A 16,842-nucleotide genomic window follows, 5' to 3' on the forward strand; every position below is an offset into this window, starting at 1 on the left:
CCTACATATTTCGTTCACTCAATTACGTAGATTGGAAGTGTCATGAATTTAAAAGCTTCGAAAATTTTCGAACAAGATGAAACCTTTTCGTACGATATCTACAAGTAATCTGAACGGGGGACATCTTGGTAGATTAACCAATTTAAGTAGATGTACACTACTTACAGATACGCACTCATAGGTAGTATGTGTAAGCTCTTATCAATAATTTTTTTGTTCTTACGTGATTTTGTCATACGTGATTTTAGCAGAGTGTTTATATTTAGAATTCGGCAGACAAAACGTGCATGCGTTATATAAACATAAGATATCGTTGATTTCGATAAAGAGATTGATGAAAATTTCAAACTTCTGATTTGGGAAATACAGCTAATTGCTCCGATAACAAAAAAATTGCCTCCTTCATTCGTCCGGCATTCCTAGTCTAATTATAGAAATAGTAGCGAACAGTAAATCAGTAATCTGACATCCTTTAGATTAGCCCTCTATAAGAATATATTTCATTTTTTTCCTCTACTATAACTTCCTGCCGAATTTTAGTGGAAAGGCGGGATGAGTTTAAAAATAAGCATGAAAGGACTCAGAGAGAGAGAAAAAAAATTCAATTTAACCTTGCAAAAATTTTGTTAGGCAACCAGCCAGCCCTTTTAATTAAATAAGCAGGGAAAATAACTAGTCTTTATGCACAACTTTGCATCTTATTGATGAACTCAAAAGATATTTTTAGACAATATAAGGATATTTTCACGTCACCGACATTCGTTGCCTATTCCTTTTCTTGTTTTCCTATTTATTGGGCCTTAATCGTCGACAACAGACTAAAATCTGTATAATAACCCGACTCTTGAAATAATTTATTATCTTATAGCTTGTAAAAAGCTCTTACTGCCCCAATTCATGGATATCCCGATTCAAAGGACGACTTATAAAGTATTTGATCACGACTTCACAATAGATAGTAGATTTCAAGTGATAAAAGAGATCGGACGTGGGGGCTATGGTATTGTATGCTCAGCTGAATACGTTGAACCACCTTATCAAGGTGTTAGAGTGGCCATCAAAAAAATTCCCAATGTTTTTTCGAAGACATTAGCTTGTAAAAGATCATTGAGGGAATTAAAATTATTGAGGCACTTTAGAGGTCATAAAAACATTGTATATCTTTTTGATAGCGACATAGTTTTCAATCATGATAACTCATTCAATGGATTGTACCTATATTGTGAATTACTTGATTGCGATTTACACCAAATAATACAATCAAAACAGCCATTAACAGACTCGCACTATCAGTATTTCATCTATCAGATACTATGTGCATTGAAATACATTCATTCTGCAGGTGTGTTACATCGAGATTTGAAACCTAAGAATATATTAATCAATTCTGATTGCCAACTAAAAATTGCTGATTTCGGATTTGCTAGAGGATATTCACAAGATCCTGTAGATAATAATCAATTTCTTACTGAATATGTGGCAACCAGATGGTATAGAGCACCCGAAATCATGTTAGGTTATAAAGCCTATTTCACCGCTATAGATGTGTGGTCTGTTGGGTGTATATTGGCAGAGCTCTTAGGAGGGACAGCTATGTTTCCAGGATCTGATTATGTCGATCAACTGAATCGAATACTGTATGTATTGGGAAGTCCTTCGGTGGACACATTAAGAAGGATTGGATCAATGAATGTACAACAGTATATTTTGCAACTTGGTGACATCCAGAAAATACCATTTAAGGAAATTTTTACCAGTGGTAGTATATTAGCGATTGACATGTTGGAGAAAACATTAACATTTGATCCAGACCAGAGAATTTCTGTAGATGACGCATTAAGACATCCATATCTATCAGTTTGGCATGACCAAGATGATGAGCCTCAATGTCCTAGAGGAATAGACTTCTCATTTGAAAGAATTGATGATTTAAATGTATTAAGAATGGCGGTAGTCTGTGAAGTGAATGATTTTAGACAATTTGCCAGAGAAGCTAGAGATGAAGGGGAGGATCAGAGTCTGAGTATAGAGTCTAAATATGGGGAGGTCCAAAAACAGGATCTTCCTGCCAGTAATGTTGGAAATAATGTTTTTTTAGAAGGACCTTCGGATCCTAATAATCAGAGGAATCAAAAGGGTTCATATTCTCCATCAAATCAGGACCGTATAAATCGTGGATACATGTGAAATTGAGCTTCGTCAAATGGTTTTCGTCACATTATAGGAAATATAATGACCCCCTACTGGTAAGCGATGGAAAACGCATTAAGTTGCTGACGATCCGCAAATAGTACCATGCAATTCTACTACTTGTAGTATACTATCTGCAAAAACCACAACTGAGAGAGTAGCATCTTTTAACAAGGGCAATGAGGGTTTCATAATCACTTACCTAAGCTATCAGCAAAAATATGCAAAAGATCGATTTTCAATAGTGAATTGCTTTCCCAATTTGGTCTTTTCTTTTAGTAGTGTGGTTAACTATGATGCGTTAGTGTGTTTGAGGAGATAGCAGGCAGATACCGACGATAGATGTAGTAGCTGTTCTTGTTATTTCTTGTTGTTACTAAAGAGTAGTTTGGAAGAAATGGAGTGTTGCGAGAAAATAAAATCGTTTAAGAATTCGTAATTAACAATTCATTGAACAGCAGTAGAGTGGAAGTGGATAGAGAAATTCTGATGAAAAAAATAGAAATTGTGCCTGTTATAATATTACTTTGATACAATTTCCGGGAACTGATTAATTAATTTTTAGGATGCTTATATTTCTTATAAAGACGAAGCCACTATATTGAAAAAAACGTGTACAAACATGATAAATTGATAAATCGAAGATCAGTCTATCTTCCAAAATCGATGTGCTTGAAATGGGAGATACAGTGGCCGCGGAATCCCTTTGTAAAGACTAATGTAAAAATTTACAACACTGTAATCATAAGATTGGTGCCAGAATCTTGTATATATATAAATATATTTTGTATGGGCTTAACAAATAAATAATCTCATCTGTGTCGTACATTCTGCAGGTGGTAGTCTCAGAATTGGGACAAGTCGGTAGGCGTCATTCGTTGTCCTTCAAAATGGAATAATGAAAATGCCACACAAATGACACAGAGCCCACGTTCAGAAATGCCACAAGATAGTTTATTTTATTTTTGCCTTTGATACAAACTTTAATACTACGTAATATTCATTTCAGCCAGACGTCAGTAATCAAACAATAGAAGGTACGTTTCTTAATCTCTTTACTTTTTATTTACCCAGTCTGTTTTTTTTTATTGCTTTTTTGAAAATTCGGTCTTCGTTGGACTGTTTTACATCCTTACACCAGAACCCACACATCCTGTAATCGTTTTTTTTCTTTTTCCAAAAAATTTTTCCTTCCAAAAAAAAAAACAAAGTGAACCGCAAGCAATTCTCAACGAAAAAGACGCAAACCAATTTGTCCATACTGATGCGAAGCTTCTCTAAGTAATGTCCGTACAGAATTTTTCATTTGGGAAACTCTAGCGCAGTGACTGAGTCGGTCCTGCTTTCCGGCTTGAGGCGATAGTGGCAAATTCGGTCTAGCAGCTGTAGAATTATTACAATTTTTAACATCTATTTCATTAAAATTTGAGAAATTAGACGTTAACAGTACTAATAACACCAGATAACAGCATAGATAAACAAAGATGGTATGTAGAGATACTATTATACTTTCCCAACAGTGATAATAAGAATAATAATGACAAGATATTAGTAGATTACCTTCCCTTCATGAAGAATCGAATCCAAATATACAAATAAGCATGATATAATAAGAGGATACTTATCACACAAAGTTTACTGAGATAACAGGGATCATTACTATCGACTTTATGAGAATGTGTATATCTGAACTAATGCTCATGTTGAGTCCATGCAGTATACGTTCATATTATCAAAAGATAATCACACATCAGAGGATTTTCATTTGCTTTTCTTTTCCTTCATGTTAAATGACCTATATGAAAAAGACATAAGCTTCCATTATTATTATTATTATTATTATTATTATTATTATTATTATTATTATTATTATTATTATTATTATTATTATTATTATTAGCACGAATACGTGTATTCATGAATTCTTAGTTACTAACATATTTTTTTTCTTTTCTTTCTATACAGGTTTTAGTTCAAGATTTATTGCACCCAACCGCTGCTTCTGAAGCCAGAAAGCACAAGTTAAAGACTTTAGTTCAAGGTCCAAGATCTTACTTCTTAGATGTTAAATGTCCAGGTTGTTTAAACATCACCACCGTCTTCTCTCACGCTCAAACCGCTGTCACCTGTGAATCTTGTGCTACCGTTTTATGCACTCCAACCGGTGGTAAGGCTAAGTTATCTGAAGGTACTTCTTTCAGAAGAAAGTAAATTACATTATTATATTGATATTTTAAAAACTTAAATAATGTTTTTTTAAAATAACTCTGTATATGTTTCCATCATCCTTAATATATAGATATATATATATATTGTTTTAAAGCAACAACTCAAAAAATACTATTAACAAAAAAAAAAAAAGAATTTCTTATTATACTTTATTTACAAGTGCCGTACGTTGTTAAACTAATCCTTACATGCTCTAATGTTGATTAAAATAATGGCCATAAATTTCGGATAATTCTTTCATGCTATTTACAGGATCAGTAGAATTCTTCTCATCGGAATTTTCTAACTCGTTAAATCTCTCGCTAATTTCCCTCTCACGTTTCTTAGCTTCCTTCTTCATATCTTTAATCATCTTCTTCTCTATTTCTTTGAATTTATCAATATTAATCTTCTTCAAACTTTTCATCTTCGTCTTGGCTCCTAACGCCCATAGATCGCCCTTGTGTGCCTTTCTAGCGTCATGGTACGCAGCTTTAGAAAATGATTTCGGTATAATCCATTTCTCAATTTCTCCAGAACTGCCACATAAATCTAAGATGACGTGACCCTTACGTTTAATTGGTGCGCCAATAATTCTTGGCCAGGTATTTGGTGTACCATCACCTAATGATCCAATAGGGCACATTCCAGTGTCTTTTGATTCTTCTCGCACTTTATTAATCCTCGCAATGGTTTCTAGATCGTTTACTGATCTCTTAGCAACAAGATAAGAATATTTCACCGTTTCAAAATTATTACCATGAGGCCTACCGGACCCAGCTAAATCCTTGTGCTTCTTAGTATCATACGATTCACTAGTCCACGATGTCGCTAGCAATTTACCTTTTTTTAGTTCTATCGTATATTTAGGTCTCTTGACGGATTTCTCGAATGAACAATAATTTAGACGTGTACCTTCCTTCAACTCGTAAAAATTGGGATTCAGCGTTTGTAATGGGCAGCTACCATGGTGTGAACATGGTGCAATAATCTCTAAATGATAATCAGCGTTTGATTCATCATCTTTTGTCGTAGATCCAATCAAGTATGGTCTTGGAATCTTACCAGCCTCATTGGGATACTTTTCAGGGCGAATCATCAATTGCCTCGCCCTGGCAATACTTTCAAAGCCTAATGGTGTGCCACGTTCAATAAGTATGATATATCCATCAGGTGCAAGCAATTTTAAAAATTTATGAATATTCTCATCAACTTGTAAGGGAAACTTCCTAGAATTTTGTAAGAGTTGATGATTTAATATAATTAAGTCATATTCTTTATTTGTGGGTAAGTCACTTCTTAATTTAGTTCTAATCTTGATTTTTTTAGTCTTTACTTCACCAATTAAGTCATCGCCATCGATAATTTCATCATTAGGATTCAGCATTTCAGTGTCTGCAGCTATTACTTCACTGTACTGTCTGCTTAGTAAGATCTTTGCTCTCTTTTGCATTTCTATCCCAGATAATATGACAGATTCTTTCTCCTTACATTTATACTCCGGTCCCATGACATCATTAAATGCTAACATGCCAGTGGCCGGGCCTAGACCAATTTCAAGAACTCGCTGGGGCTTGAATTGACCAATCCTATTTTTCAAATCTGTCAACACCTGTAAGGTGGCAGCATAATCCTTAAGTAAAAATGTGGCAATATGCGAATCAATTTCTAGTGGCGTTTTAGGAATACTATGTAATTTACTTTTATCGAGCTCCAAGAGTTGATTCTTCGCCACTCTTCGAATGTTATTTGGGATGTGTAATGATAAAATGTTATTTCCAATAGCTTTAGCTACATCAGGATTCAATGCAATTTGTAAGCTGTTTGTCTTACCTGTCAACGTTTGAGGTAATAATCGCGCATCTCTCGCACTTATTTTCTTCAATTGTGCAGAACCACCTTCAGTCCATGAACTTTGCCTTCTAATAATTGAAAAACGTCGTATCACACAGTAACGAGGCTGGAACATGCCTCTTCCAAGACAGTAATTACTTCAATTTTTTTTTACTATGTTCCTGAGATCTACTATTATCATCAAGAAATTTCAGCTTTGAAAAATATACTGAGGGCCGTTACGGAGGGCAAAAAAAAGAGCTGTTCAAATATATATTCACACTGCATAAAAATGTAAGAATGCCATATTAACAGTAATAATGGATAGTAAAGTCTTAATTGCGGGTCTCATTGTGGTGCTTACTACTTTAAGTCTATTGCTATTCCAATATATCAGAAGAGGTAATGCTAATCCTATTAAAGTATCTCAAAGTAACACACCAGCCGTTCTTTTAGCAGGACCTTCTGGAAGTGGCAAAACAGCACTGTTCACATTGGTATGTTCTTCTGCTTAAGCAAGATCTTTCATAGTCGCTAACTAAACATTTTACTGACATTTCAAATGACACTTTTTCTTTGACAGATAACCACTGGCTCCATAAGAAATACAGTTACCTCTCAACAAATTAATATCGAGCGTAATTTCAGACCATCAGTAAGTTTGATAGACTACCCAGGAAGTACTAAACTGCATTACAAATTAATCGAAGATATTAAGAATAATGACCGCATCAAAGTTATAGTATTCGTGATGGATGCTACAACTGATCCAAAGGAATTAGACACCACTGCCGAATTTTTGGTTGACATTTTGAATGTCAGCGAGGCTAAATCTGAACCAATTGACATATTGATAGCGTGTAATAGATCGGAGTCTTTTACAGCAAGACCACCTTTAAAGATTAAAGAGGCATTAGAGAAAGAAATTGGTAAAATTATTCAAAGGAAAAAGAAATCTCTAGGAAAAGTTAGTAAGGATATTGACGAAGACGTTGAAGATCAAGATGATGTGGCGTTATTCAACGTTAATACAGAAAATTTTAAGTTCAGTATGTTGGAAGGATCTGTAGATGTAGTAGCTGGTAGTGTTCACAAAAGGAACATTGGCAAGTGGGAAGAATGGATCGAAAATCATTTTTAACCCCTCTATATTTTTGAGTTTATTCATTTATACACTTGTTATGTAATTACAAACTTTGTAGCCCCATTATATGTCCACTACAGTGCTGGATGATAATTCTGGTATTATATCGGCAGAAACCAGGGTTCTCGTACACTTTAGAGAAACGGTTCAATCCGGTGTACGTTTATATCATTAGAATGGTTTCATAATGCCAACTAGCATCCAAGATAGGCCAAACATGTTATCTTCCTACGAGGGAACATCATACAGTGGCTATTGCTAACAAGGGAAACGGGCACCAGATAGGAGTATCCCACAAGTTATTTTCCTCTTCACATGGGTCGTTACTTGTGTTGTTGGACATTTAAAGTCAGATGACAAGTATTTTGGTTCAGACAACATGTTCTGTTTGGCGTAAGGACTTTCAACATGAAGATGGCGGAATAGTTCAGAAATTGCCCTTTCTATTTCACCTTTTTTACATATTTGGAACCTGGATAAATAATAATTCGAACTTTGCCCGTACATAAAGAATGTACAGGTAAAACCTCCAGGAAATTTTCCGGGAACTTCTAATCATGCCAGCAGAATTCGGTTACCTGACGTCTGATATCCAGAATCTTCATTTGAGATATCTCGCACAACTGATGCTCCACAATTCTAAGAGACACAGACTCTCCCCCCCCCCCCAATATAGAGCTCTTATAAGAGGAGGAAGACGTTGTAACAATTATGGAACCATCTTTTAGGTATGTGTAAAATAAAACCTTGGGGCCACACCATTTTTTTTTCAGTCAAAACATCAGAAATTGAGCTTGCGTGGCGTAATGGCAACGCGTCTGACTTCTAATCAGAAGATTCTGGGTTCGACCCCCAGCGTGAGTGCTCTCTTTCTTCTTCAAAATCCGCGATAGTTTAATGGTGAGAATGGGCGCTTGTCGCGTGCCAGATCGGGGTTCAATTCCCCGTCGCGGAGATTTATTTTTTGTATTTTTTTGAAGATGGTGAGTATTTAATGTGGATGACAGTGTGCTGTGTGATTCACTCTCTTTCATCAGTGATGGAATAATCAAATATTAAGCCGTCTCCAACTAACTGTTTACTATTTTAAAATTGCCAATTTTTTTAATAATTAATGTGATATTCCGGGTAACACTAATTTACAATTTCTTGAATCTCTCGAGAAGGAAAAAACTAATTATATGTCGATAGAAAAACAACTTTTATTACAGAGGCATCAATTAAATATAGAATCATTCTTCCACCAGTTATTTCTCAAGAACTTACCGTTGACTTCTGAATTTTTACAGAAATCACAGTTACAGCGGTTAAGTCTGTTTATCACTTTTTTTACCTAATTATTTACAATCTTTTAAATCAATAATTTTGGAAATATCATGGCATTAAATTGGAGTACTATCCCATTTGAAGCTCTATATAAATCCATTGAAGAAGGCAAATTAGATGAAACTTTGTTTCAGGATTTAATCTCAGATCTACAAAATTTGAATCTCAATAGTGGTAAATTGAAAAATCCATCAAGTCGAAGTGAATTAGAGAAAGGTGAAATAAAATTAGATGATGGTACAACCTACAAGTTTAATCAAGAATTTATCATAACGGCCATTAAATTATCCGATGAACTTAATTTAGACGAATTAGTGGTGGCGCAATTGATACTCTCTGATCCTTCTGATACTGAATCTTCAAATATACAACATAAAGATGGCATTTCTTTAATCAATCATGGTAAAGTTCAGTACTATCTAAGAAGACAATACATTTTACAAATAGTAGCCTACATTGTAAATTGTTCCAGTAACGATGGCGAAATTTACACTAAGCTAACTGATAAAAGTATTTTAGTATCCAATGTTCTACCGGCTTTTAAATCGATCCACATACAATTAGATGAGCTCAAACAGCTTGTAAACAAAGCTCAGATTTTGGATAACTATGATATCCTATTCCAACAAAATATCAAATTTAAACGTGATTTTCTCTTACGAGAGTACGATATTTTAAGTCAAATATTGTATGGTTTGGTTGCCAAACAGAGTTTAACGAAGACGGATGAAATCCTAAAAGTCTTCGATCATGTCTCAGAGATGGATTCAAATGATTTCTTCATAGTTTACTATCTTCCGGCCATTTTTCATGCTTTCGCTAATTTGGAAATGTTCTCAATTGTTGATGTGAGGTCCTTACATTCACATTTTTTGAAAGAATTAGATAATGAATCTCTATATTCAAAACCAGTAAAAGTAGCAATTATATTTGTCTTTTTAACATTTTTCATTTCATGGTGTAAAGCTGAACCTTCTACTAGAGCCAAATCGTTAGACTTCAAGACCACGGTGGACATTCCAATGACTACTGCCGTTGAACAGGGTGCTATCGAGCAACTATTGGTTTTCGCTGCAGATACGTCATTAGTTGAAAAAGATAAAAGTATGCAACTATTCTATGATATAAGATCTTTATTGGAGAGGCATATTCCTAGATTGATTCCAAAGCAATTACTCGATAATGAAATAGATTACACAAATTCTGCTATCAATAATTCTAGTACCAATAGAAATATGATGATCAATACCAGGATTGGAGGAGCTGCAGTTACGCCCAATGCTTCTATGGGAATTGAATCGCAAAGCCAATATCAATATCATTCAATTTCTCTGTCGGAGCAATCTATGGATTTTTTCCTATCAACTTTTCACTTTGTTTTACAAACTATAATCGCCGATTGTGCCTTCTTATTGACAAAGATAAAAGATGCAGAAGAGGATTCTTTACTTTCTGGTGAGGATTTTGATTTAGACGATATTTCAGTCAGAGCAGATTTAGAAAGATTCTTTTTAACGATTTATTTTTTCTATGCTTCAAGACCTAATTATTCTAGCGAATTTTGGCAAGATAAAGAATCGAATGCATACGGTTTTATTGAATGGTCGGCTAAATGTAACGATAGCCTCATGAGATCTTGTTTCTATCTGATGATTTCAAGTTTGTCCTTTGGAAGTTCCAATTCCTTGAATGTTTTTCATTATTTCGGTGACAACAGTACAGTTTCTTGGAATATCATCTCGCAATGCATAAGTGATTATGCTGTAAAAATTAATAACTTAGGAGTAGCTATATTACAAAAACAGCAAATCCAAGAAAGTGAGGTAGATGCAATTACGGTGGCTTTAGAAGAAGGATTGAACGAAGAAACTATCATCTTTCTATCTTCTTTGTTAACTTTAGTTGGATCTGTGGCATATGATGTTGAACAAGAAATCAAGGTTTCACTATGTAACACATTCTCTGGTATTTTATTCGAATTTGCAAAACTAGACACGCCTTTAATTGGTGCTGTATTCAAGACATTAAGCAATCTGGTTCCTACTTCTACACAATTGAAAAACAAGTTTTGGAACTCTTTGGATTGTCTCATTTTCAAAAGTTTCACCCTTACGAATTCTAATGACTCGTATAGAGCTGCATTTAGTTCTATCTTAGTTAATTTCCCTGAAGTTCTCGGATTTTTACAACTCTTCAACAACCTTATCAAAAGTGAGAATCGTGATTTTGGGACTCTATCTTTCCCCACAAGTCTTGGCCAAGGTTATAGAAAGGTTGGGATCTGGCCTTATTTCGATTACATATTGAACGAGATTTTTGTCCAATCTTTTAAATTGGAAAATCGCTCAAATAAAACAGCAGTTTTATCATCTGTTCTGCAAAGTATTGAAATGGCTATTACATCATTCGACTATAGTGTTATTTTGAACTCAATCCCAGCTGGAGCAGATCTTGATGCATTGGTGGTAACGGAGAACTTCTTTACATACGTCCAGGAGTCGCCTGCAGTGGCCGTTTTCAATTATCTTTTCCAAGAAGAGATATATCAAGGTATTTTCAGTATCGTAGCAATTGGAATTGATCACTTGGCTACCGAATTAGAAAACGGTAATCAACAAATGGAACTTATTCAATCATCTGTCAATATTATAAACAGAATTCTTCAATGTCAGGAGACCTATATAGAAGAACTAGTTCCAATTGTAAGAAATCATAGAAATCATTCTTCCTTCATTCCAAAAAATTTTGGATTGCACGGCTTACGTTCTTTCCATGATGCTATCCTGTTTAATGTATCAGTTGTCGCTCATTTGGCTCTTTACGTTGGCGTATCCGATTACACTTTGGCGACAGAGTCACTTAATATTTTGAAAAGGCTCTCCCTCAAGTATGACGGCGGCTCTTCTCAGTATTCTATAGATAATAAGCTGCTGACCATATTTGACTCGGTTGATGAGTCTGCTAGGATCAAAGATTCTTTTATCTCTCAAATTGAGTCATTCATTGACTCAAATGAAAACTTGACGTTGAAAATCGAGATTCTGGATTTCATTAATAGAAATATTACATATGCAGACAAAAATATAAATGTTGCTCACTTACTATTAGGTTTCCATGTTTCAAACGTTATTTCAATTGGCCCAAGGTTATCAACATTTATAAACTCCGACAAATCTCTCCTCAGCTCCATAATATCAATTTTAGAAGGATCACTTGAAACTTTAGACAACAATAATATTGATTACGCTCCAATGAGATTGGCTTCCATTGCAATTGAGATAATACTAAAACTCTCTCACAATCAATTAACATCATCAATACTATTTGAATATCTATCATCAAAAGGTCTATTTGAAAGAATAATGAACTTGGATCCTCAGATTAATAAGTTCACCCTTTGGAATGGTGTTGCATTCAATCCTGATGATGAAAGCTTTATCATGAGTGAACCTATAGGTGCCTTGCTGTCATTTTTCAGTTATAGAAATTACTTAATTCAATATTTAAGTCTATCAATCCACAAGCTCTCATTTTCTGGTACTGAAGCAGAAGTTTTATCCTATGTGCGCTATTTGATTTCTAATACAATGTACTCTGCCAGGATTTTTTCATTTTTGGATACATTAAACTTTGAAAACATTGTGGTGGATAATACCCTTTTGGATGGACTATCTATCTTCAGCAATCTTCAAATGAACTTGGATAATGTGACTCTGAGTAGCAATTGCTCAGGAATTATATTTGAACTGGAGGAGATCAAATCCTTAATGGATTTATTTGGAAAAGCCCAGAAGCATACTTCAGCTAACACAACATCTCTCCAAATGGTAACTAATGACAAGATCAAGAGATTAAAGGATGAATCGGCTGTTGTTATCTACTGCATCACAGGTCATCTGAGTAGCAAGAAGCTAGCCGAACTTCAATTGGCGATTTTGCATTCATGGGTTCAATTAATACAGATAATTGTATCAGATGGTAAATTGTCACCACTTGAGCGCTCAGCTTTTATCCTTGAAGTTTTCAGTACAATCACGCCAAAAATGAATGATTACGTCGAGTGTAATCTCAACTTTTCAGAGGAACTAGTGTCATTATCAGTATTTTTATATGAAATCTACCAAAAAGATCGCTTAAATATAGATGATCGCAACGGAATAGACTCGAGATTGTACAATCTTTTCAAAGTTTGCATTCATGGTATAAGTTCTCCACTTTCATCCATTTCCCTGCGAGCAGATTTCTATGTTCTCGCTAATCAATATTTGGTTCGAATTCTGAAAGATGAGGCACTTTCAAAAGAGATTCTACAGAATCTACGTATAAATAATGAGAAGGTTATTGAAATTATATCCAATGATGCTATTTTTGGTCAAGGAACCAGTAGAATCACTGCAATCTTATTAATGGATACATTGATTCAGATTGCAAATTTGAATAATCATAATTTCATATTAGAATTGCTAATGAAAAGTGGCCAGTTATCATTATTTATTCGTTCTTTAAAGAATACTGATATTTTGCTAGATTCTGCTAATGAATGTATCAGCATTGATGATTTAATGTTTGAATTAACTGCATTCAAGGCAACAATATTCCTTTTATTCAGAATTTCGGAAACTACAGCAGGTGCACAGGCTCTCGTTCAAAATAGGTTGCTAGAGATAATTGGAGAATGCTCCTTTTTGAAGGTGGATCCTGATCTAGGTTTAAATATTACGTTCAAGCCTTCTACCTTTGATACATCAGGTCCAATGAAAGCAAATATAAGTTTGGATTCACCATTATTCTTAGATAATGGGGCTAGAACTATTTCATTGATAGATTTAATGGTTCCAATTTTTCAATTGGTTTGTGCAGTATTGGTTAGTGTAGGAAGTAAAAATAGCAACGTTATTAATAAAGTTAAGAAACTACTCCAGACGTTTAGGAAATTGATAATTGGGATTTTCAAAAGAGATGAGTTAATATCTGCGGAGATGGATGCTACCAAAACTATTAATAAAGAGAATATTCAAGATATGGTCAAGGTTGTCGTCATTCTGTGTTCTTTAACTGGTTATCAAGGTGAAGAAGGTTTTCCAGTATTTTGAGATGCTTTCAGCTAATATAAATATTTGATAGGTCCATCAATATTGAAAGATTTGTAATTGTATAATAGACGACAATATATAAAAATTTGTGCATACTTTTTTGTTTATCCAGGGTTTCTCAAAGAATTGTTGATAAAGGTATGAAATGTAATTTTACCAATAGTATTCCAACATTTTATGAGCTGAATTACTTATACTGGCACTAAATATTAAAAATAAAATAAAATAAAAATAAAAAAAAGATTAATGCCCAATACACTTGACAAATTGATAATCCATTAACTTTAATACTCTAATATTTTGTTTTACATAGTATAGGCTTTATCTTACAAGAAAGGACCATGAATATATATTTTTATTGTCTTTTCCTCAGCTATATGAAAACTCCATCCCACGAAACTTTCAATTTTAATTTGCTAACTTCTTTATCCCTTTAATTCTCTTATCCATGTACGATCTTATTCTATCTATTCTTATATAGTATTTTATATATTGCAATTAACTATATTAAAGTATGTCGTTCATTAATCAAAGCTGGCATATATCTACTGTTTTCCGAAAATTGAAGCATTGAAAATTTCGCTTTGATGTGAAATACCAGAAGATCACAACTTGAAGGCTGTAGTAACCATCAGTCTCAATCACTCATTGTGACCTTTTTGATGAACAATTATGCCCTTAGATGATGTTAATTATGATCCGTTAGAGGATATAACTACAATTCTTTCGGACAAGGACACACTAAATACAATTGATGATCTTATATCACAAACAAGGGCATTCAAACTTCAACTTGAAAATAACATTATTGAAGTGGAGAACGAAGAGCTTTCTGACAGCGTCATAGGTGAAAACTATGCTGAAAGGTTATTTAAGGTATTTGAGGATTTTACAGCTAGTCAGAAGATGGCATCATCCACTGAGTATACGATAACGAATTTAACACAAGGTATTGCGCATCTGGATAATGCAAAACGTAATATTACACAGTCTATGACATTATTTCAGAACCTCAAAATACTGTTTGATAGTTTTCTTGAATGCAAAAGGTTGATAAAGGATAATCTTTTTTTAGAGATGGTTTCCCCATACAAAATAATGTGCTCCTTAACTGAAAATACATTTAATTCTCATAAATCTGTTGGTGAGATTAGCAGACTATTACTAGCAATTTCTAAACTACAATCAGAAACACTGAATAAGATAAAAAATATATACACTAAGCTTCTGAATGGAGGCGGAGCTCCAGATCCCTCACTAGCTTTACAGCTAAGAGAAGGTGCTTGTGAACTGGTTGATTCAGATTCAAATAACAAATCACAAATTATAGACTGGGCAGTGAAAAAAATATTATACGAACTGGAAGAAATATTTCAACCAGATGACGAGGCAGGATCTCTTGAAAATTTACCTCGTCGATACGTTTTTTTCAAGAAGGTGTTAACTAACTTCAATAATACATTGGCAAGCTCTTTTCTTCCTAGTTGGAACATGCCATTAAGTTTGACCTGTAGGTTTTTTCAGATTACAAGAAAAGATTTGAAGCTTCTTTTAAATAAAGAGTTTAAAAATAAACAACCATCTATCGACTTATTCATGACAGCACTTCAAGCCACCATAGATTTCGAAAAATATATTGACGTCAGATTCTCCAATAAATGTGAAGAAGAGAAGCTAAGTATGTGTTTTGAACCATTTTTATCATTGTGGGTATCGCATCAAGATAGAATGATGCAAGATAAAATGATGTCTTATATGAGTGAGAGTAAAATTTCTGAGAGTCCTTCAGAATCACTAGTGGCACCTTCTAGTGCCGATTTATTTAGAACGTATAGGTCATTACTCTCACAAATACTGGAACTTATTGGAGATAACAAAAATGATAAAGTATTACTATCACTGGCAACTTTTTTTGCAAAATGGTTGGATGCATATATGACTAAGATACTCAGTCCTCTAATTTTACCAGATAATATTGAAATTCAAGATAAGGAAGAAGTGATACAATATACAGTTCTGCTAGTAAATACAAGCGATTATTGCTCCACTACTATCGATCAACTGGAGGAAAAACTCTCTGAATTCACTACTGCTCCTCAGAAAATATCTGATACGCTTTCCAGAACAAAAGATTCATATGATAATCTCCTTGCAAGGGCAAACAAATTATTGCTTCACCGAGTTATACCAATGGATCTCGCTTACGTGTGGAAGGAATTCAATAGTACTGATTGGGCCCATGTATTGGTGGAAGATTATAGCAGGTATATGATTACATTAAAAAACTTAATCTCTGTACGTACAACGGATAGGACACCAGGTACATCTAATAAATCTGCCTTGGAATCTATAATAGTAAGATTAAATCGAGATGCGTATAAGTGGAATTTCTTTGACAAAGTCGTAGATCTTATTATATCGAATTACGTCGATTCGATAGTCAAGTTATTGCAGCCTTTACCACCTTTCGCAACACTAAACTCCAAGAGACAATTGACTGTTAAAAAGGTAATATCTGTTGGAGAACAGCTTCTTTTAGATATTGAGTTACTAAAAGAAGTTTTCCACAACCTTTTAAATCACATGGCTGAGTTAACTTCCTCAATACATGATATGTCTGCAAAGAGAATTAAACGTCGTATGGATTCTTCTTTGGAGCTATTACTGCATTTTGCCAAAATACTGGTATTACCTTTAGATTCTCCAGAAAACTATTATAACGCCTATTCTAGACTGACGGACAATAATTCTTATTCCCTTATCTGGGCTTTCATATTCTCTTTAAAGGGTACAGAATGGGATTTAGCATCGTGGAAAGAATACTGGTTTGCTTTTAAGGAAAAAATGGCAGAAACATCAAGTACTGAAAACGAAAACGAAGCTGATCTATTTATTTTCAAAGGAAACTCGAAACATCTTACCAGGTTCGAGGCAAACTTGGGGAGGATACAAGAAACTGCGTGGTCCGATTTCGTCAAGACCGAACTACATATCACAGTACCCAGAAGAGTAATTTAAGTAATACGTATGTAACAATATATATATCTA

General features: G+C 34.2%; 6 protein-coding genes and 2 non-coding genes across 8 annotated transcripts; 7 read left to right on the forward strand and 1 right to left on the reverse strand.

Annotated features, from left to right (window-relative positions):
• Positions 1-897: 897 nt before the first annotated feature.
• Positions 898-2,187, forward strand: KDX1 (putative protein kinase KDX1; the record flags this gene model as incomplete). Its single annotated transcript, XM_003957398.1, has 1 exon — positions 898-2,187. One exon carries the CDS (start codon positions 898-900, stop codon positions 2,185-2,187), a length of 1,290 nt encoding a protein of 429 aa, XP_003957447.1.
• Positions 2,188-3,674: 1,487 nt separating this feature from the next.
• Positions 3,675-4,401, forward strand: RPS27A (40S ribosomal protein eS27; the record flags this gene model as incomplete). The annotated part of the gene is made up of 2 exons (XM_003957399.1): positions 3,675-3,677; positions 4,156-4,401. 2 exons carry the CDS (start codon positions 3,675-3,677, stop codon positions 4,399-4,401), a joined length of 249 nt encoding a protein of 82 aa, XP_003957448.1.
• A 211-nt stretch (positions 4,402-4,612) lies between these two features.
• RSM22 (tRNA methyltransferase RSM22) lies at positions 4,613-6,367 on the reverse strand (the record flags this gene model as incomplete). The annotated part of the gene is made up of 1 exon (XM_003957400.1): positions 4,613-6,367. One exon carries the CDS (start codon positions 6,365-6,367, stop codon positions 4,613-4,615), a length of 1,755 nt encoding a protein of 584 aa, XP_003957449.1.
• Positions 6,368-6,551: 184 nt separating this feature from the next.
• SRP102 (Signal recognition particle receptor subunit beta) lies at positions 6,552-7,372 on the forward strand (the record flags this gene model as incomplete). Its single annotated transcript, XM_003957401.1, has 2 exons — positions 6,552-6,728; positions 6,815-7,372. 2 exons carry the CDS (start codon positions 6,552-6,554, stop codon positions 7,370-7,372), a joined length of 735 nt encoding a protein of 244 aa, XP_003957450.1.
• Positions 7,373-8,167: 795 nt separating this feature from the next.
• KAFR0Etrna5R lies at positions 8,168-8,239 on the forward strand. Its single transcript has one exon. It is a non-coding gene; the product is annotated as a tRNA-Arg (tRNA).
• Positions 8,240-8,258: 19 nt separating this feature from the next.
• On the forward strand, positions 8,259-8,330 carry KAFR0Etrna2D. Its single transcript has one exon. It is a non-coding gene; the product is annotated as a tRNA-Asp (tRNA).
• A 421-nt stretch (positions 8,331-8,751) lies between these two features.
• On the forward strand, positions 8,752-13,794 carry NUP192 (Nup192p; the record flags this gene model as incomplete). Its single annotated transcript, XM_003957402.1, has 1 exon — positions 8,752-13,794. The coding sequence occupies one exon, from the start codon at positions 8,752-8,754 to the stop codon at positions 13,792-13,794; it is 5,043 nt and encodes a 1,680-aa protein (XP_003957451.1).
• Positions 13,795-14,466: 672 nt separating this feature from the next.
• Positions 14,467-16,812, forward strand: VPS53 (Vps53p; the record flags this gene model as incomplete). Its single annotated transcript, XM_003957403.1, has 1 exon — positions 14,467-16,812. One exon carries the CDS (start codon positions 14,467-14,469, stop codon positions 16,810-16,812), a length of 2,346 nt encoding a protein of 781 aa, XP_003957452.1.
• Positions 16,813-16,842: the final 30 nt, after the last annotated feature.

Source organism: Kazachstania africana, chromosome 5 (assembly GCF_000304475.1).
Source record: "Kazachstania africana CBS 2517 chromosome 5, complete genome".
Classification (NCBI taxonomy): domain Eukaryota; kingdom Fungi; phylum Ascomycota; class Saccharomycetes; order Saccharomycetales; family Saccharomycetaceae; genus Kazachstania; species Kazachstania africana.